Here is a 22099-nt window from a genome sequence, read left to right as displayed (position 1 = left end):
ATGCCTCCGATATCTGCAATGTCTCAAAACCTGTTGTTAGGCCATGAGGAAATAGGCAATCAAACTGTACCACTTAACTTGGTACAAGAATCAGCATTTTATACCCAGAAGAAGCAATTGATGACTGACTTGTCCTTTGGGTTTCTTGTCTCTCTATTTACCCAGACTTGTTCTGTTTGCAGGCCTCTATTGCTTGAGAATAAGGTTATTTAAACACAATGTTATTGTAATAGTGGATTTTCATAAATAGTAGGGACAAACAAATCAGATACCAACTGGAATTATAACACAAACCTGTTGTCAGAATATTTCCTGCCAGTCTCGCAGGTGCACGATTTGAAAACTTGGATGAGCATCCAAACTGTTGGGCACATCTTTACAGCTGCCATCAGTTTTTGCATCACAAACGATTCATAAATGTATTATCTATGAAGTGTTCGGTATGATTTGATTGGAGAGCACTCACAGATTTGCTGTGGAACTGCTTCATCCACAAAAATAAAATGTGCAAAATTGACGCAGGAGGCTATGATGATAGTCTAGGAAGTGTTAACACAGTAGTCCCATCTTCAAATAGATCTCTTTTGCGTGACTCTTCCCTTTGGGGCTGCTTCATGAGAATTGAAATCTGTTAATGGCCCTTGTTGAGAAGAGGATATTTTCTTGGTATAAATTCAGCTGTGATTATATTTGTTGGTAGCTCCTCATTCGAGGTGCAACAGGCACACGGGGAACAGAACCAAAGTGCAAAGATTCATGAAGAGATGAGTACATTTTCAGCTGCAGGTAGCAAGGGGAGGTTTGATCCTAATAAAGGTAAAGCACTTTGCCCAAAAGAGAGGAGACCAGAAGCCTGACTTATCACATTAAATCAAATGTATTTAAAGAAATAAATAAAATAAAAATCTTCCAGGAAGATGTATCCCTGAGAGGATCCCAATTATAAGACATGGTTGACAAGCTGGAAGAAAAGTCTGAAAAGTTCTGATGAATGAAAACTCAGACTCCTTTTGCTGTGTTCCCAGGGTTTATCCTATTAAATGGACTAACAGCATTATATTGATTCCCAGAAGTGTTACAAATTAGCTGTTCATCACCTCACTCAAGCATTTGTAGCACCACTGATTCTTAAAAACTTTTAAACCCAGCTTCTCTCCCTCCCTCCGTCCATAACTCTAATACAGTATTACTCAGTAGATTTATCCCATTGGGTTTATAACTAAACTGTTCACTTTAATGACCAGCAAAGACTCCAATAAAATGCTTTCTCTTCAAAAATTGAATGTAATGAGTTTCTTTAAATGAGTACTGTCTCGGCCTAATCTTGTGTAGGGACATAAGGATTGCCATAATGCCACACATAATGATCTATCTAGTCTAGTATTCTTCCTAGTATGGTATCTAGAGGAAAGGAAAATAAATAGCTAATGTAACTGGAGGGTACTGCAATGCTGTACCACAGGGATGTATTTATTCCTGACCCCAGGTAGAAAGCCTCTTACACCCAGAAACATGAAGATTAACAACCATTGTCAATGCTGTCCTACCTGCTTTAACTGTATCCTCCATTTTAGAGCCTGTCATAAATATAAAGGGAAGGGTAAACCCCTTTGAAATCCCTCCTGGCCAGGGGAAAGCTCCTCTCACCTGTAAAGGGTTAAGAAGCTAAAGGTAACCTCGCTGGCACCTGACCAAAATGACCAATGAGGAGACAAGATACTTTCAAAAGCTGGGAGGAGGGAGAGAAACAAAGGGTCTGTGTCTGTCTGTAGTCGTCTTGGCCGGGGATAGACCAGGAATGGAGTCTTAGAACTTTTAGTAAGTAATCTAGTTAGGTACGTGTTAGATTATGATTTCTTTAAATGGCTGAGAAAAGAACTGTGCTGAATAGAATAACTATTTCTGTCTGTGTGTCTTTTTTGTAACTTAAGGTTTTGCCTAGAGGGGTTCTCTATGTTTTGAATCTAATTACCCTGTAAGATATCTACCATCCTGATTTTACAGGGGGGATTTCTTTATTTCTATTTACTACTATTTTTATTAAAAGTCTTCTTGTAAGAAAACTGAATGCTTTTTCATTGTTCTCAGATCCAAGAGTTTGGGTCTGTGGTCACCTATGCAAATTGGTGAGGCTTTTTATCCAACATTTCCCAGGAAAGGGGGGGGGGGTGCAAGTGTTGGGAGGATTGTTCATTGTTCTTAAGATCCAAGGGTCTGGGTCTGTAGTCACCTAGGCAAATTGGTGAGGCTTTTTACCAAACCTTGTCCAGGAAGTGGGGTGCAAGGTTTTGGGAAGTATTTTGGGGGGAAAGACGCGTCCAAACAGCTCTTCCCCAGTAACCAGTATTAGTTTGGTGGTGGTAGCAGCCAATCCAAGGACGACGGGTGGAATATTTTGTACCTTGGGGAAGTTTTGACCTAAGCTGGTAAAGATAAGCTTAGGAGGTTTTTCATGCAGGTCCCCACATCTGTACCCTAGAGTTCAGAGTGGGGGAGGAACCTTGACAGAGCCTTATCCTGCAAAATATTGAATGTGTCTTATGAATGTGTGCTGAGTGCCCACCATTTCCATTGAAGGCAAAAGGTGCATAAATGTTTACTACCACCTACAAGAGATTAGAAACAGCACATCCTAAGATACTGCATTCATTTGCCATTCACTTTGCACTTTGACAGTATGTTCATTGGTACCTCTGGTCTATTTTCTGATTAACATTATTCAGCTCATTTGTGTGGTTTTCTTGTGTGTGGTGTGTGTTATTTCTGGTTTGTTTTTGCCTGCTTGTATTACTCAAGGATGTACGTTGAGAAATTCCATGTTTATCCTTCTTATTACCTACCTCCCTCACATACATCCCCAGTGGGCCCATTCTTATTTCCATTGACATCAATGGCAGCAAGTAAGTTCCTTTCCATTTCACCTTTTTTATATATGTATTGTGACAAAGTTCCTCCTCTGCCTTGGTGGGTCTTGCGCTTATTTGTGGATTTGCTTGCCTTGGAGCTTCACAGCAGCCCTCAGCTTGGCCGTTTTTCTGAACTCACAGTCCAGGTCGACTCCTCCTGTGTCTGACCAGGAGTTTGGAGGATTTGGGGGGAACCCGGGCCTGCCCTCTACTCCGGGTTCCAGGCCAGGGCCCTGTGGAATGCAGCTGTCTAGAGTGCCTCCTGGAACAGCTGTGCGACAGCTACAACTCCCTGGGCTACTTCCCCATGGCCTCCTCCTAACACCTTCTTTATCCTCACCATAGGACCTTCCTCCTGGTGTCTGATAATGCTTGTACACCTCAGTTCTCCAACAATCCATGTTCTCACTCTCAGCTCCTAGTGCCTCTTGCTCCCAGCTCCTCACACACACACCACAAACTGAAGTGAGCTCCTTTTTAAAACCCAGGTGCCCTGATTAGCCTTCCTTAATTGATTCTAACAGCTTCTTGATTGGCTGCCAGTGTTCTAATCTAATTAATTGTCTCCAGAAGGTTCCTGATTGTTCTGGAACCTTCCCTGTTACCTTACCCAGGGAAAAGGGACCTACTTAGCCTGGGGCTAATATGTCTGCCTTCTATTACTCTCCTGTAGCCATCTGGCCCAACCCAGTCACAGTATGCATGGCCCTCACCCTCTTGAGGGGTGCATCTGTCCCGAGTCCTTCTGGAGAAAAGGACAAGCATTCAATACACACCCAAAAATATCATGCCTAAAGACAATATACACACAAATAAGCCAGATAATGTTAATCAGAAGGTACCACACAAATGTCAGTGAACATAGTATTAGAGCAGAAGGTAATTAGTGAGTACATGTAATATTGAGGATGCAGTTTCTCATTTATTTTAAGTGGTAATAATCTAATGCACCTTTTGTTACGATCATTCTTTCCACCTTAATAAACCGCTTGCATTAATGCTAAGAGTATCCTATTTTAACTGCCTTGCCTGGATGATTGGAGTTAATGTGCACCATTTTGGTACACATCTGAGAGTTAATTACTGTATCTGCAGAGAGAAGGAAGTTAGTTCAATTTAGTCTAGTGTATTTAGCCAAGAAACCATATGGAAAGCTAGTATTCTGTTGGCTGTTTTTCCTTTATGTAAATTATAGTGGTATAGAATCTCAAAGCACATAAAATAGTTGTGTACTAAATTGGATACTTAGCTGGGTACTAAGAATTTGGTATCAAAAAGTTTTTATTGATGTTTAAGTTGCCTTAATTGATTTTCAGTATCAGCAAATGTTTTCTTCTGGACAAGGAAAAGGCAATGCAATGAATCCCATGAGCAGAATTATCTGGATCTACTTCTCTTCGCATTAAGATGCGTTATAAACCTTTGTAACTGGTTTTGTGAGTACCCATTAATTGAGTACTATTGATAGTTATTTCTCTTTTCATCTCTACACCACTAATAGGCATAGTGTAATATTTTGTACATTGGTCTATGAATTCTTTTTTCACTGACCGAAAGCAACTTTAGGAGCAAAGCAGGTTAGAAAAGCAAAACATTCTCTAAGTTACTCTTCAAGCATCCCTTAAGAGAAAAAAAGCAAAGCCAACCTGTGTTAAGTATTGAGTAATCACTTTTGTAAAAGGACTATCAATCCATTATTTTAAGGTTTCAGAGTAACAGCCCTGTTAGTCTGTATTCGCAAAAAGAAAAGGAGTACTTGTGCCACCTTAGAGACTAACCAATTTATTTGAGCATAAGCTTTCGTGAGCTACAGCTCACTTCATCGGATGTATTTTAAGAAATTCTGTGTGGCAAGCCTACTGTTAGAAACTACTGAGCTAAAAATCACTTACAACATTTACTTTTTTGGACCTTAAGATGGAATTGGTCTCTTGTTCCTTGAGGAAAACATCATGCTTTATGCTTTAAACCACCCAACTCCCTAGTAGTAACCCTAGTTGTGAGAAAATGTAGCTCTCAGTAAGATTTGGAAATTGAGATTAACTCCCCACAGAAAGAACAGTAATTGCAAACCAGCTGAAAATGCAGGGCCTCTCCAGCAAATTCTACCTTTTGTTGGCTGGTCAGCAATCTATTTATAATCATGTATTCTTATTTACCCTATCATGGACTACACTGGTGATCAGAAATTGGCTATTGATAAAGATTAAACCAAACTATACATTCTGGTCATTAGACTTTATGAAGTTCAGACCCATATTTATTTGTCAGGGTCAGGATAGACATTTTCCTGGCCTGGTTGACAGCATTTCAGAATATTGAATAGTAAATCGTTTACTTCTACAGCTTTCATTTTGAGAAGATACAGAAGCAGCAACAAGTCTCTCTCTTTAATCAATAATCCGGGATCTTTGCCCCAGCAATCCCATAAAAATTATACTTGTTTTAATGCCTCACTCTGATAGACTATACATAGACAAGGCTTTCTCTTTAGGCAATAGGAAAGCATTTCTGTGTATTTAGACCATTATCAAATAATGCAGCTGGCATTTATTTGAACAGCCTGCTGTTTGATGTTTTGGGATCACAGAGGGTTTTGTGCAAATCTTCTTCCTTTTGTGCTTCTGAGTTTAGCTTTGAACTGTAACCATTCAGATTTGCCTGGTTTCCATCTGAAACTATAATGGCCCAGATTTGCTTGAAACTCGGCCTGAGTTTGCCGGCAATTAACTGGAGAGGTATTTAGATGCAAGGATATAAGTCATAATGGAACTGGAAACCAAGTGCCTTTACTTGCTTATGGGTTTGATTAAGTAATGCACAGCTCTGGAAAATATCAGTTATTGATCTAATGTAGTTTAGTGTAGTGTGATCAGTGCATGGCATTTGTCATGCAATACTTGTTAATGGAAACTGTGCTAACTAAATCCCTGTCGATCATACTGAATGATCATCCCTGCTGTAAAGACTCAACTATGGTGACAGTAAACCATAGTCCATGCCCCTTCGAGTGTAGAATAAGCACAGCCACAATACCAGTTGTGTGCTATGTGAGACAGTGTGGTCCAGTGGAGAGGGTACTAAACTGGGGGTCAAGAGTCCTGAGTTCTGTTCCTGGTACTGGACCTACATCCCTTCCAACAATTTGTGTATTTAATCTGTAAACTCTTCAGGGCATAGACTCTCTTACTACGTGTTTACACAATGGGGCCCTGATCTCAGAAGGGGCCTCCAGGCACTATTGTAATGACATATCATAATAATGTGGGTTCACCCTCCTCTGCTGGGCCATAACTCTTATTCCTTCTATGACCCCTCTGGAAGCAGAGTAGCTGGACTGGTGCTAAACTTGAATAATCCTTTCCTTCAGGAAGACACAAGGATTGCCATTGTGGTGAGGCTCCTTGTGCTGTGTCTCTCTAAGTCTATATTTGCAAACTGCAAATGTTTCATGTTGTTAGGATGTGAATCTGTTTTGCTAGAAATGTTAAAATCAAAGGTTAACTCCGTGCTACACATATTATTCCAAACATAACCTTTTTAGATAGAAAAATATTGACGTAAAATTGGGCATTGCAAATATTGATATATGTACATTGAGTGATAAGAACATAACAATGGCCAGACTGGGTCAGACCAAAGGTTCATCCAGCCCAGTATCCTGTCTGCCGACAGTGGCCAATGCCAGGTGTCCCAGAGGGAGTGAACCTAACAGGTAATGATCAAGTGATCTCTCTCCTGCCATCATCTCCACCGTCTAACAAACAGAGGCTAGGGGCACCATTCCTTACCCATCCTTGCTAATAGCCATTAATGGACTTAATAGTGAACAGTAAATTAGATATGACATTGCAGTGCTGTGGGGGACACAAGAGAGCCTTTGTGTAATTGCATCATGTCAAAGAGTAAGGTGGGGGGTAAGAGTCACTTTCTTTATGAGGCATTGATAACTATGTACCTCATTAATTGCTGGCATCCTGGGTGCTGTAGGCAAATTGGAGGGCACCCAAAGTACAGTGGAACCTCACAGTTATGAACACCTGAGGAATTGGAGGTTATTTGTAACTGAAATATTCGTAATTCTAAACAAAATGTTATGGCTGTTCTTTCAAAAGTAGAACTCAACATTGACTTAATACAGCTTTGAATCTTTACTATGCAGAAGAAAAATGCTGCTTTTAGCCATCTTAATTTAAAAGAAACAAGCACAGAAACAGTTTCCTTCCCTTGTCAAATCTTTTTTAAAAACTTTCCCTTTATTTCTTTTAATAGTTTACATTTAACATGGTACTGTACTGTAGACTATTTGCTTATTTTTTTTTTGTCTCTCCTGCCTGATTGGTTACTTCCGGCTCCAAATGAGATGTGTGGTTGACTGGTCAGTTCATAACTTTGGTGTTTGTAACTGTGAGTTTCTTCTTCAAATAGCATCCATATGGGTGCTCCACTGTAGGTGTGCTTGCATCCCTGCACTGCTGATCGTAGAACTTTGGTAGCAGTGTCCATTAGACGTGCACATGCATGCCTCTCCTGATGCTGCACCCTCAGTTCCTTCTCAGCCACCCGTTGGCTAGAGAAGGAGCTATTCGCAGTCCGTTAGGAATATTATTTTCAATTTGCATTTCTGTAGTTAATTAGCCTCCTAGTTCTTAGTCATAGTTCTAGAGGTATTTTTTTTTCTCTTTTCTTATTTTTTCCCCTTAAAAAATAATAAGATGAAAAATACTTTAGTTTCCCCACTCAAGAGCCCTCGAGGCATATCCTTTCGACCAGGGCATCCCAGGCTTCAGAACCTCCGCAAGAAATTGTGGAGGAACAGGAGGGCAGCTCTGAGGAAGAAGTGACCCTGAGGACTATTTCCTCCTCTTCCCTGGATGAGGCTGTTATGTATCCCCCACTGTCTCTGGCGGACAACTTTCTCCTCTTCCAAAGAGATTGGTGGGCACCCTCCAAATACCATTAGAAGAGGTCAAGGACACCCACCATCATCTCTTTGACATACTCCACTCACCCCACTTCCTCAAAGATTCCCTACCTATTAACAAGACCATTCTAGACGTGGCAAAAACCATCTGGCAGACCCCAGCATTGGTGGCACCTACCTGCAAGTGGGTGGGGAAAAATACTACGTCCCAGCAAGGGAGACTGAATTCCTCTTCTCCTCCCATTGTGATGGATACTGTTAACTCCTATGGCCTACAACATCACATGCAGTCCACTTCCTATGACAGGGACTGGAAGCGTGTGGACCTTTTTGGGAGGAAGGCACACTCCTCCGCCACACTTCAGTTTTGAATTGCCAGCTACCAAGTCATCAAGGTGAAATATGACTACGTAAATTACTCAAAACTGAACAACTTTATTGAGCAGCTGCCCGAGTTGCATTATGACCAATGCAAGGCCATTATTCAGGAAGGACAGCTAGTAGCAAAGACAATGCTACAATCTGCCCTCAACGCAGCTGACACTGTGGCTAGGTCCATCTCCATCGTGTTGGTGATGCAGTACACATCTTGACTCCATCTCTTGGGTTTCCCGAAGGAGGTTCAGTCGACCATTGAAGATCTTCCCTTGGAGGGCACTAAGCTCTTTGGGAAAAGAGCGATGCCTCTCTTCACACCTTGAAGGATTCTCGGGCCACTCTCCAGTCGCTGGGTATCTACACACCAGTACAGAAGAGGAAACTTAGTCCACAGCCACAGCATAAGCCACATACCTCCCAATACCTGGCCCAACACTACTACAAGCCTCAGAGGAAGGAAACTAAACTTTTGAGGCATAAACCATCTGGCCCGCAATCTTCTTCATCCGAGCCATCCATGTCCAATCACCAATTCTGATATGTTAGTCGAGGTCCCGATGGACCACTCCCCCCCGAACTGCTACATCAACCTCCTTGAGCTAAAGGTAGTCAGGTATGCCTGCACCCACTTCCTCCCACTGATGAAAGGATCACACATGAGAGTACTAACAAACAATGTAGCCTGCATGTACTACATAAATTGACAGGGGTAGCTAGGTAACTCTCCTTCTGTGCAAAGGTGATGAGGCTATGGAACTGGTGTATCGCCCACAACATGAAATTGTCTGCAGCCTATCTCTCGGGCACACAAAACTCTACAGAGGACAGTCTCAGTCACAAATTCCGACCCGACCACACTCAGTAGTACTTCACAGTCTATTCAGGTGATGGGGGACACTGACTATGGACTTGTTCACCACTTACCTGAACAAGAAATATCCACTCTACTGCTCCATATTGAGAATAGGACAACACTCCTTAAGTGATGCTCTCCTCTTCCCTTGGGATGGGGACCTTCTTTTAGCCTTTCCTCCTTTCCCCTTATTATCGAAAGTCCTGCTGAAAATAAAAAGAGATGGGACACACGCCATTCTGATCGCTCCTGCTTGGCCGAGACAGACCTGGTACCCTCATCTGCCACAGCTTGTGATGTGCCTGCCAATCCCTCTCCCAGTCACCCTATGCCTCCTCTTGCAGAACAGAGGACTTACTCTACATCCCAACTTGGTGATTCTCTGCATCAAGGCATGACTCTTGCTTGGTTCAAACACTTAGAAAGTTCTTGTTCAACAGAGATGCAAAAGGTATTATTACACATTAGAAAGTCCTTGACACAACGTACTTCGGATTTGGTGTACTTCCCAACAAATCTCCTGACATCTGCAACTCTTTCACATATCTTAGACTGTGCACTGGCCCTAAAAAGATCAGGGCTATCTCTAAGCTCTCTGAGTCCACCTAGCAGCTATAACAGCCTTCCACCAATCAGCAGAGGGATACTCAGTGCTGGCACACCCAACCACTAAATGGTTCCTTAGGGGTTTTGTAAACCTCTTCCCACAACCTCAACTTCCTACTTCCACATGAGACCTAAATGTGGTACTGAAAGGACTGACAAGGCCTCCCTTCAAAACCATGACCACCTGTTCGCTTACATACCTCTCAATGAAAACGGCCTTCCTGATCAAGTTGCAGTGGGGGAGGTTTAGATTGGATATTAGGAAAATCTTTTTCACTAAGAGGGTGGTGAAACACTGGAATGCGTTACCTAGGGAGGTGGTAGAATCTCCTTCCTTAGAGGTTTTTAAGGTCAGGCTTGACAAAGCCCTGGCTGGGATGATTTAACTGGGAATTGGTCCTGCTTCAAGCAGGGGGTTGGACTAGATGACCTTCTGGGGTCCCTTCCAACCCTGATATTCTATGATTCTATGATCGCGATCACCTCAGCTAGGAGAATAGGTGAAATGGTAGCTCTGATGGTACGTCCCCCCGTAGATGGTATTCTTTTGGGATAAACTAACACTCAGGCCACATCCAAAATTCATTCAGAAGGTAACCTCCCCATTTCACATGAACCAATTGATTCATCTTCCAACCTTTTACTCCAGGTCTTACCGAGACAACCAGGAGGCTATATTACACACTCTAGATTTCAGGAGATGCCTAGCTTGATGTAAAGGAGTACTTGTGGTACCTTAGAGACTAACAAATTTATTTGAGCATCAAATAGTCTCTAAGGTGCCACAAGTACTCCTTTTCTTTTTGTAGATACAGACTAACACGGCTGCTACTCTGAAACCTAGCTTGATGTAAGAAGAAAAGGAGCACTAGTGGCACCTGAGAAACTAACCAATTTCTTTGAGCATAAGCTTTTGTGAGCTACAGCTCACTCTGTAACTCACGAAAGCTTATGCTCAAATAAATTGTTTAGTCTCTAAGGTGCCACAAGTACTCCTTTTCTTTTCGCAAATACAGACTAACGCGGCTGCTACTCTGAAACCTAGCTTGATGTGTAAATCTACCCTGCATGAGAAGTTTTGAAGTGTGCTTTGATCGTCCCCACACTGAAATGGGAGTAGGTCAAAGCACACTATGAAATTTCTAATATGTAGCAGCAGAGTCCACATGGACACTTAGTACGCTGCAGGCTAGCAACTGGTAGATTTACACTCCAGCTGCCCATTCACTTAGTGTTTGAGTAGACAAGCCCTGCAAGTTTGTACTGTGAGATCCACCTTGTGTCTCTACTTAGGCTAGCTGGACTTTGGGCACAGGAAGGAAGAAGTCAGCAGGACTAAGCTGCTTACTCCCTACCACATTTCCTCTCCATTGCGGAAAGATCCAAGGGCTCAGCAATATCAGCTGCCGTGAGGAGGCGTGCACGGCCTCTGTCAGAGATTGACAGGGAGGGACCACAACCTGCTGCCGGCTGGGCAGAGCTAGCAAGGCCACACCCAGCCCGCTGGAAGCAGAAGGGTGGAACAGGAAGAGGAAGTATAAAAGACTGGCCCTGCAACTCAGCGGGGTTGGAGCCGCATGGGGAGACAGACGCATCCTGCCTGCTCTTGGAGCCTGCAGAAGAGCTGCCAGGGCTGCCTCCTGAGGACTGGCCAGAGCTCCCAGGACTGCTAGCCGACCAAGACACTGACACTGTCCTCCGTCTCCCATACCCCAGGGAGATGGAGGACAACTATAATGTATAGGTATCAAACCCTGGGGATATAGGAAGTAGACCAGGGAAAGCAGATGACAGTCTGGTTGAGTATTGGCCTGATACTAGGTCTGCCACTAATAGGGCCATGGGCTGGGATACACTGGAGTCGGGCAGGCCCACATTCCCCTACTCCCTGCCACCCCACCCTTGGGGTGGCAGCACCCCCATCTTAGGCCAGGAGGACTGTGGTACCCTACTGTCTATCAAGTTGGGATGTTAGACTCTGCTGGTGCTCACCCCTACCTGAGCCCCTAGACTCTGGTGGTGCTCACCCTTACCTGAGATCCTAGGCTGTGTGGGCGCTTACCCTTGTTAAAGCCTTGTAGGTGTTTGCTGCCCTGCCCTGACTGAGGGTCGGGGGCTCATTGACTGCCTTACTGCTCTGCCTGGCCTGAGGGCATGAATTCTAGGCACAGCTAATTTCCCCCCTTTTCTTGAGATCACCTTTACCGGTGCGTGACAGCAAGGACGCATCAGGAAGGGATGGCCTTGCCTGCCTACATGCCCATCGAGTCTCCAAGTGGGTCTCAAACTGCATCATACAGTGTTACCAAGTTTGCAATTTAACCACTCCAGATACAATTCGTAAACACTCCACAAGGTCCATTTCGTCATCTGTCGCCTTCTTCAAGAATGTCCCTATCTCAGAGATCTGTAGAGCAGTGACTTGAGTGTTAGTCCACACTTTTGCAGAACATTTGGCGATCACCTGGACTCCGCCTCTGATGCCATTTTGGCTCCACAGTACTGTCGTCTGTTACTGACCCAAATCCAAAATTCCAGCCCTCCAGAAGGGATACTACTCGGGAGTCACCTGCAGTGGAGCACCCATAGGGACACTACTTGAAGAAGAAGTTATTCACCTTGTGCAGTAACAATGGTTCTTAGAGATGTATGTCCCTATGGGAGCTCCACAACCCACCCTCCTCCCTTCTACTTTGGAGTCTTTGTCAATCCCTCTGTGGTAGATGCAGTGCTGTAGTGTAGACTCGCCCTGAGTCACAATTTCTCCCATTTCCCCCTTGCTCCTAGGCAGTAGTAATTTACCGCTGGCCTATATTAGCAGCACATTACAACACTCCCTGCAGTGGTTTAGTTTAGAATTTTGCTTAGGCCAAATTTTAAAGCCTGACCTGACTTGAGCCCAAGAGTGTTGAGTTGTTTTCAGACCCAAACCTGACCCCATCAATTTGTGTCAGTGGTGCTGCTCCATCCTGGGGCTTAGTCTGGTGGGGGCTTCCCAGACTCCATGCCAGAAATCCATCTGCAGTTGCCCCCTGCCCGCAGGGTTAGCATGGTGGCGGCTGTGTAACCTGCTTCTGCTGGCCAGCACCTCCTTGCTGTGCGGTGTGTGCTGCAGAGTGAGAGGCACCGCAACTTGTCGGCACACTCGCACTCCACACTGTGAAGAGACGGTGGCCAGCAGCAGCAGGGCATGCAGCTGAAACCGCACCCACCCCATGAGCAGGAAGTGGTGGTCAGAGGAAGTGGTGCAAGTAGGGCAGTACGGTACGGTACGCCGTACCAGTAAGCTATTTATAGCCAGTACGCCATACTAGAAAGACACAGGAGGAGCATCGGCCCCATGCCGGCAGCTTCCCCGGCACGGCTGTACCGCCCCCAGCCCTTCCAAGCACCTGCATCTAGCGTCTCCTGTCTGGGGTCTGTAGGCAGCCCGGTTGGAGTTCAGGGCTGGGGGGCAAGGTTGGGGGCTACTCTAATTCGTCACGTGTTCATAACTGTGAGGTTCTACTGTACGTTGCGTGCCCTCCAATTTGCCTACATCATCCAGGATGCCAACAGTTAATGAAGTACATAGTTATCAATGCCTCATAACAAACAAATCCTCATAAAGAAAGGCACTGACTGATTATTATAAGATAATTTATTGGGGTGCACCAGGCACTTGTCAGAGATGACATGTGCTTTCCCTACATGGCTACTTAGATAATTGAGAAGATGGAATTCGGTGAAACCTTACAGAGAAACCTAATTTGATACAGATAACTATTACTGAAATCATAGGAAATCAGTTTGCATAAAAATAAGAAGTCCAGTAAAGTAGTTTCCTACATTCTGCATACTTACAACTTAGAGAGACCACTGGAAACAGAGATAGAAGGGAAAGTAAGTGGAGCCCATCAGAAAGCTCCTATAATTCCTATATGTAAATACGTTGCAACCTAATTGCCAAAGCTACCGCAAAACTCCCTGTTTGTGGAATTCTATGGTGTACTGTACCCTCTTATGGTCACTTGTTTGTCTTTCAGAATGAGAGTGTAGAATATCTGACCCGGGATTATCTCCGCAGGTCTCTCTCATTTCAGCTCCACTTCAGCCTTTAGTATAGCTACTCCCACAAGGTTAACATAGTATAAGAGGCCCTTAACTATAGCAAGCTTAATAACCCATTTACTTATGTTCACCTGTTCTCCCCCCCGACGTATGTTCCAAGCTAATAATCAATATACCCCTGTAAATCTTAGACTCCTATAATGTCATTTTACCTCTAGCAAGCATAAAATCACAGACAAAACATGAGACAGGATGATAAAGTCAGGGCAGTGGTCAACAAATCCTTATTCTAAGCTCTTTGGGGGAAATATCTTTCTTCTTACATGTCTGAGAAAAGTGTCAAATACTTTTGCGTAGTATATACAATTATTATTATTTTTGTTACATCTATTAAATATTGCACTATACATATTTTTAGATACAAAGAGCAACATATTTACAAACTGGAATGTCAAATGTTAGGCACCTAAACCCATGCTCAGCACCACTGAAAACCAGGATACATCATTAGGTTTCTTAATATGGATGCCAGTGTTTACGTTCAGCCATCCAAATTTGAAAATGTTGGCCTCAATAACTTCATTAAAAGTTTCATGTTCTTTCATCCTACATAATGCGTGCTAGGTGGGCTGTAACATGTACATGAATCTAACAGCATCGGGTGTAATCCTGTCGTGTCTGATGGGTCTGTGCGTTTGGAAGAAGTGATCAGAATCTTCAGCTTTTTCATCTGGCTGCTATGCTGAGAAAGATGCAAAACCACTGAGTCTCTGCCTCAAATAGGGTAGCTGGTTGGATCAGATGGTGATTAAATTGTTCTTTTAATTGCATCTGTTCAGTGTGACATTTGACAAATTATATTGTACTGAGAATCAAATCTTATAAATGACGGAAAAAGAAATCAAAGACACAAGGTGAATCTTTTATTGGACCAACTTCAGTTGGTGAAAGGGACCAGCTTTTGAGCTACACAGAGCTCTTCTTCAGGCCCAGACCTGAAGAACAGCCCTGTGTAAGCTGGAAGGCTTGTCTCTTTCACCAATGGAAGTTGATCCAATAAAAGATATTACCTCATCCACCTTGTCTCTCTGATATCGTGGGATCAATATTGTAAAGAAAAAGAAATCAACAGATTTCACCAATATATAGCACTTAATGTAAAAATAGTCCAGAGTTTCACTTTAAATGTATGTCACAGCTGTTTATGATTGGGAAAGCATTTCTAATGAGTATACTATTAGTACTATGAGGGCTTTTCATATGGGAGGTCTAAGGAATAATGTACCTCCTCCAATTGTACATAATAAGGATACAGTACCATTAAGGGGCACAGATGACACTGGTGGCTCAAGTGGTTTGTTAATTTCAGCAGAGCACAGAGATGAAGTTACAACTGTAAATCATGCTTGTTATGGGGTCATATTATTTAATATAGTATCTGATTCATAAAAAGCAATATTCCAGTCTAGTCTTTCTTTCCCACTCCATCCATCTGATGTAGCTTTTTTATAGTCCCCTTCTCCCTTTTTCCTCATTTCTGTCAGCCTGCTGTAGGTATTATTGTGGTTTACCTGATTTGGCTGCTTCCTTCCTCTAACTGTAAATAGACTTAAAAAATTAAAAAATTGAATTACTGTGCTACTGGGCAAATACACCATCAACTCCACAGCAGCTGCAATGTGAATTTGAAAGCTAATGGCCAAGATTTTGGAGATGACTCGTGTTTTTGGGTGTCTCTGTTTTTGAGTATCCAATATTGAATCACTATGAAGGAGCCTGATTTTCTTAAATTGGTGAGCATCTACCCTTGGGAAATCAGGAACTGTTAAAGTGGGAACCAAAAAACAGAGATACTTGACATCTCTGTGAACTTTAGCCAAGGTTTTCAAATATCCCTTCTCTAGTTTCTTGTTTCAACAGTCCTTTCCTGTGTGAAATTTTTAAAGCTATTTAGGAATTGCTGCTGTGCTCAGTAAAGGACTATACTGATTACAAAGTTAGCAGCTGGCTCTGGACATAGGATGCTTCTTAGAGATTCAAGGGTTTATTACGCAGAACCTGAGTCATAATTCACATAGCCTAATAAAGCACTGTAAGGTTCTTGGCGCAAGATGTATGTCTTCCCCTGTGTTTTTGTACATTAGCAAATAAGTGAATGCCATCCTAACCACTAGTCAACACTGCTAATAGCTCATGTATAGTAATCTCCATTTTTGAATGAGAAAATAAGAGCACTCTTCTGCAGTTCTTCATTAACACAAAAACCATTTTCTTTAATACTGTAAGGTCCAAACTAAAAAAATGAAGATGTAATTCTTATTATTATTTCTCCAGTGTTAAAAATGATTAGAAAGAATTTGATCTGTCAAAACTAGTTTTATGCTTTCGGTTTTGTACTAAATAGTCTGTATGAAATATTAATGCTCAGGATCAGTTTGAATTCAGCAGCGTAGATGAGGTATTACTGCTTAGTTGGAAACTTGGACTCTTTCGTTATTAGGATGATCAGCTTAGTCCCTTTCTTCATTTTGACCCTTTTAGAGTTGAGGCACTAATTCACAACCCCGAATTCATTCATTTACCGAATGAACTGTAGTCTCTTTGTATTCACTTGTGGACATCTAAGACAAGGTCATCATTCCCTCAAATGTATTTGTTGCTATGATTTGACACTTGTTTTCTGAACTTTTCTTTTCTTAGCTTTATGGATGGATGGTGAGCAGTTTTCTGTTGATAGTCAGACTTAGGCTGGAATTTTCCAGGCACTAAGCACTGGTCTAAATGTGCTTCTACTGAAATGAATGGGAGTCCAACCCATGACCTCAGTGGTAGCAGAGGTAGGCCAGTGCTGATTGCTTTTGAAAATGCCTCCCTCAAAATTTAAGCTTTGTTGATTAGTTGTGACTGGACACAAGTGTTCCTATACTGACTGAAATTATTATATTCCTTCTAATAAGGAGGATGGCTTGAAAAAGTGACTGAGGGTTAAAATATCTTGAGGAGAGGTGCTAGATCAGATTTCCTTTTTGGGCCAGATCTTGCAGTGGTGACATTCCTAGAAAAATTAGGATTCTTGTAGGATTTACTGCGTCGGTGGAGATTTTAATTTTCTTTTGTCAATCACTCAAATTGAAAATGTGGTCAAATCTTTGTCTGACTCCTTCAGTTGCCTCTGTGCCAGAGTTCTAGCAATGGGTTTTGAGAAACCGTTTTTTCCCATTGTGTAAGCATGGGTCTCAAGATCTCTTTCTTGAGTGGTAATAGCTAATTTAAACCCATCATTTTGTATGCATGGTTGGGATTATGTTTTCCAACGTGCATTACATTGCATTTATCAACATTGAATTTCATCTGCCATTTTGTTGCCCAATCACCCAGTTTTGTGAGATCCCTTTGTAACTTTCTGCAGTCTGCTTTGGACTTAACTATCCTGAGTAATTTTGTATCATCTGCAAATTTTGCCACCTCACTGTTTACCCCTTTTTTCCAGATCATTTATGAATATGTTGAACAACACTGGTCCCAGTACAGAGCCCTGGGGACACCACTATTTACCTCTCTCCATTCTGAAAACTGACCGTTTATTCCTAATTCTATTTACCACTTCACAACATCCACTAAAAATGGAAATAGTGTGAAGCACTAGCTACTGGAAATGAAAGTGGGGAGCAAGTGTAGTGCTCGCCCTGTAGTACAGTGCCATATGTTACAACTTCATGTGCTAAACAGCTAGAGAAATTACAATGTTTATTGAATTGTGTCCTCCATCACACAGCATATATTGGTTAGGCAGCAAAATGAAATGAACAGTAAAATATATGTGTGGTGCCCACTGACACTGAGCTTCGTAGTTTTTAATTAAAATATAATGCAGTATTTAATCCTAACAGACTGTCGTAGTTGTTCAATAACTGTATAATGCTTTATAGCAAAAGGCAAAAACTGTAACTTAGTGGATCAATGATATATAATGGCATTAAAGTTTTTTTTTCCTACACAGTGCAGTAGAACCAAAATTTATAAGGTACCGTGTAAACACTTAAATGAATCACAATACATCCCTGTGAAATTTCTGCCACCTTCTGTCTATGGGCCCAATCCTGCTACCACAGTAACCAGCGGGAATCTTTCCATTTGATTTGTGTCAGTATGAGAGCAGAACTGGTTCAACTACTGATATTCTAAGTTCTTCAGTGCTGTACTGAAGCGACTGTATACTACTGTCCCCACTGGGTACGTGTGTGTGTGTGCAACAGGTTCTGCAGTCAGTCCTGATTTAGTATGAGAGAAACCACTGGAGCTGCTCAGAAATTTTCCAGTAGAATGATTTTCCAATGGATAATGCAGTTTCCGCAAAATCACAATTTTCCTCAGGAAAATTTACATTTTGTCATAAAAGTTTTATCTTTCCATCAGGTATATAGAAATGAAAGCTCCAGCTTTCCACTTCTTCACAGTTCATCTGGAGGGCTGACTGGGATCCCCTCGCTTCCAGGTTGCACCACAGCCTCGCTGGTGGGCTCCAAAGCTCGCCAGCCTCGCTTGCCCCCTGTTCCATCAGCTACTCAAAGAACTGGGTGGTTAGCTCCCCAGCTAGGTGGCTCCCATGCCTGCCCTGCTCTTGAGCTGTTTGCCTCCCCAGGCAGCTGACTCCTGAGGAGCCAGGCAGACGTCCTGCCAGGTGGACAGTCGGTAACCTCAAAAATTCTGTTTTGGTTCTCCCCAAATGGTATTTTCTTCCTTCCTGCAAAAAAAATCATGTTTTTTTTTATTTTTTGTCCTGATTCATACAGAAAAAAATTCAAAATCTTTCACAGAAAGGGATTTCCATTTTCTGACCAGCTCTAGAAACCATAGCTTGAGGATTACTAAAGTGGTTTCTGGTTATATATCATATTTAGGGTGCTAATAGCTTCACTATTTATAGGCAAGCATTGAAATAGCTGGTGAGCTCATAATTACATCTGCCACTATCCAGGAGGGGCAGTATCATTTTATAACACTCCTAGAAGCATAGCTTCCAGAAGGTTGTGCTTTTAAAAGTGATGTAACAATTCTATCCAGCCCCACAACTAAATTTCTGGGAGAGCCAATACTATGATTGAACTATATGTGACTTGTTTTAACAGTCAAAGTATCTGCGTTACTGTCAGCTTTATCTCATTCCCCCACTTCTCCTGGTATGTATTGTTTAATTTAATGTCAAATCCAATACTACCGCTGAAGGTCAACTATTTTAATTTTGGTGATGCTAGTCAGTTCAGAGTGGGGTGTCTATAATTGCCTTTATTATTGTACTTATTTGAAATAAAAGCTATTATCCAGTTTCTGTTTACATTGTGTATCCACAGTTTGGCTTGTGCTGAAAATTATTTGGTTTTGAAACAGTAGCTCTTAATAGTAAATGTCTGCAATAATCAATATCCCCCTCCATCTAAAATCCATTGGAAAAAAAATCCATAGTTAAAAGTTATAGAGATGCAGATTTCAAAATCTTTTGCTGAAAATTCTACATAGGAAACAATAAAAAATTATCATAGTGAACTATGATAAGAGCACTTTGATTTCATTTCTCAGTTGTTCTACTGCTACATTTTATATAAATAACAATTCGCATCTGAGTTGTTTTAAGTCACTTGAAAAATACAATCTGTTGTATTCATGCATTTTTTTAAAAGATGAATCCTTCCAAGTCTGTCTAGTTATAATCTGTTTTTAATGAGGAATAACATCTTATTAAACAGGAGACAAGATAATTGGTTTCTTCCCCTATTATCCAAAGAGAGAGAGCACAAGGATCAGTAAATATGAGAGATGCATAGGAATACCTCACAGTAATTTCAGTAATCTGGTAATTAGTTCTGGGTCATCCATTATATCTTAATTGTGACTACCCATTTTCGTAAGAACAAGAGAATCAGCAAGTAGAGTCATATTTCTTTAACAAATACTTCTCTTTATTCTTCCTTGTCCATACAGTCATTCCCAGCACAGCACTGCAACACGTCCACCCGCAATGAGCTTACAACGAACCATTTCTCTGGAAGGGTAAGGCTGTTCTCTGTCTCTTGAACTGCTTCATATGAAAGTTGAGTTTCTCTCTCTCTCTCTCTAACTATACACTGCCATGGCTACATTTACCAGATTGAAGGGGGAAAAAATCTATCTGATCCAGTACTAATACCAGATGAAATACCCAAATTCTTCACGTTGGAAGGTATGGCACTCCCCTTCTGTGCCTTCCAGCAGGGATCTACTGTTACATGGGGTTTAGAATGCAAGAACAAACCTACTGTGCATTTTTTGGAATTGGTTCATGGTGGAGCAGAAGGTTGATGGTGCATTGGGCCACACTCTTTAATAGCATGCCTTTCCCTCTCAGGCACCCAAACTCAGTTAACGGGACTTTAATGGAGGCAACATGGGGTGTTATTGCAGATCCTTTGGCCCAGTCACATGTGCAAATATCCCCAGTAGCATTAACATGCCTGCTTCCCCCCTGGTAGCTGAGTTTTATGGCTGCAGGGGCACCAGCTAGGTGGGGTGTCCAGGCTGTCGGAACCAGGCGCCAATGTGTAAATGCAAATAGTGTTGCTGTGGAGGGCAAAGGTCTTCTGTAGCTTTCCTGAAATCCTTGAAGCTCTTGGAGGATCTGCAGAAAAAAATAACATCAGGAAAAGAATTGGTAAAAGCTGCTGATATGCAACAGAAAAGTACAATTTTGTGGTGGTTTTACTAAGGAGCTTTGAACCCGTCAAGCTGGAGTGGATCAGACAGTGGTAGTATCCACTTTCCAAAGTGTAGGTTGACAGGCAAGTTTCTGAGTTCCCTGCATGCATATTTTAATTATTATTATTGATAATCATGTTTATCACAGTAGTACCTAGTGACCAACCAAGATCTGGGACCCTTTGTGCTAGGCATTATACAGACATAGAATAGCAGAGAGTCCTTGTTTTGATAAAATAATCCCATAAACCAGACAGATACAGAGTGGGGGAAAGAGATAAAAGATAAAAACAGAGTGAACAATGTTAGGACAGCAAATAGCATGTTAGCCCCAAGGCTATTATTTGTTTTGGTTTATTGGCAGGTGAGATATGGTGTAGTTATCAGGGATTGTTGGGGGTTGGTTTACATTTTTTTGGTGTGGTCCATTTAATTTTTTCTCTCATTGCTTTGTTTGTACCAATGTGCTACAGAGATTAATTTGAACACCATTGCTGCAGTGAAAAATTGCATAGAAAAAAAGCTCATTCGTTTATTTTAAAATCAGTGAAGCTTAATTAAAAACTTTTTGACTGATTATATATAGTGAGCATCAAGTTCAATATTTCTGATGGACATATCCTATGTAACAGAACACTTAATCTGTCTTGGAAGTAATCTGAGTGCCATCACTTGAGTTCACTTCACTTGCCTCAAGTTAACATGTACATGTTAAAACAGAAACATATTTCACACTAATCAAGGAAATTCTTACTGATGTCTGATTCTAACCCATGTTAACCATATTATTGTATGGGTGAGTTTCTTTCAGTGTAACAAATTATTCCCAAAGCTGAATACACTAATTCTGGAGATAGAACAAGAGCTGTTTGATATAGAAAAATCATCCAATGCTTGTGTGTGAGTGTAATTTGATTGTAAAAATGCAGATCTGCATATACAGATGGCTAAATTTTCACAAAACTAATGGGGGGAAGATGATTCATTCACAACCAGAGTCAACCGCTTTCATGTCTTTAATAATATCAGAATAACTGACAGTTATATGGAGTGCTTGGATTTTGGTTGCACTGGCTTGTTTAGGAGGGTTAGTTTTAATTTTAGTTTTGATTGTCCCCTCTGATTCATTGTGTGTAAAATTCCATTACTGCAAAAAAGGCCTAGAGCAAAAAAGTATAACATGATCCAATAAGCAAGCAATGCCTCTCCTTTTTTGTTTGTTTGTTTGTTTATACTTTCAGAATTAAGTCTATGTCAGACTATGAGAGCTAGGGAAACTTGCCATTTCCTCCTCCTCTCATTCCCCCATTCACTAACACTTCCTTCCCCCATAGCATGCATACACAAATCTACATTTATTTTGGATTTGGATACAAAACAGTGCTCTAATTGGTGTTGGGTTGGGGGAAGACTCCTCGATACTAGGTCCTGAGCTGGATCAAGGTAGTCTGGGACCCTACATACAACAGGATACAGGGTTTGCAATGGCTTCACCCTACAATCAGGGTGACAGTGGCTGAGCCGCTCCCAGAGAGGTGGAGGTGGCAGAATAGACTTCCCTTCTCCTTCCCAAGCTTTTTGAATGGCTGATGCAGAGGATTTTGCAATTATCTGAAAGTTCATGCAGATAGACTGATATTAATTTCCAAACCA

The 22099-nt window shown here is 41.8% G+C and overlaps 1 protein-coding gene across 12 annotated transcripts in view; it reads left to right on the top strand.

Moving 5' to 3' along the window:
• Positions 1-22099, top strand: part of DLG2 (discs large MAGUK scaffold protein 2) — a gene marked incomplete at its 5' end in the record, with an annotated part of 1505837 nt that overhangs the window by 1169647 nt on the left and 314091 nt on the right. For all 12 annotated transcript variants that reach the window (XM_084617703.1, XM_084617709.1, XM_084617707.1 and 9 more), the window contains one exon: positions 19697-19765. In XM_084617703.1, coding sequence (XP_084473829.1) covers positions 19697-19765 — 69 coding nt within the window. The remainder of the gene's footprint in view (positions 1-19696; positions 19766-22099) is intronic.

The sequence above is a fragment of the Lepidochelys olivacea genome, assembly GCF_965140295.1.
Source record: "Lepidochelys olivacea isolate rLepOli2 genome assembly, chromosome: 1".
Classification (NCBI taxonomy): Eukaryota; Metazoa; Chordata; order Testudines; family Cheloniidae; genus Lepidochelys; species Lepidochelys olivacea.
This window is presented reverse-complemented; position numbering and strand designations above follow the sequence as displayed.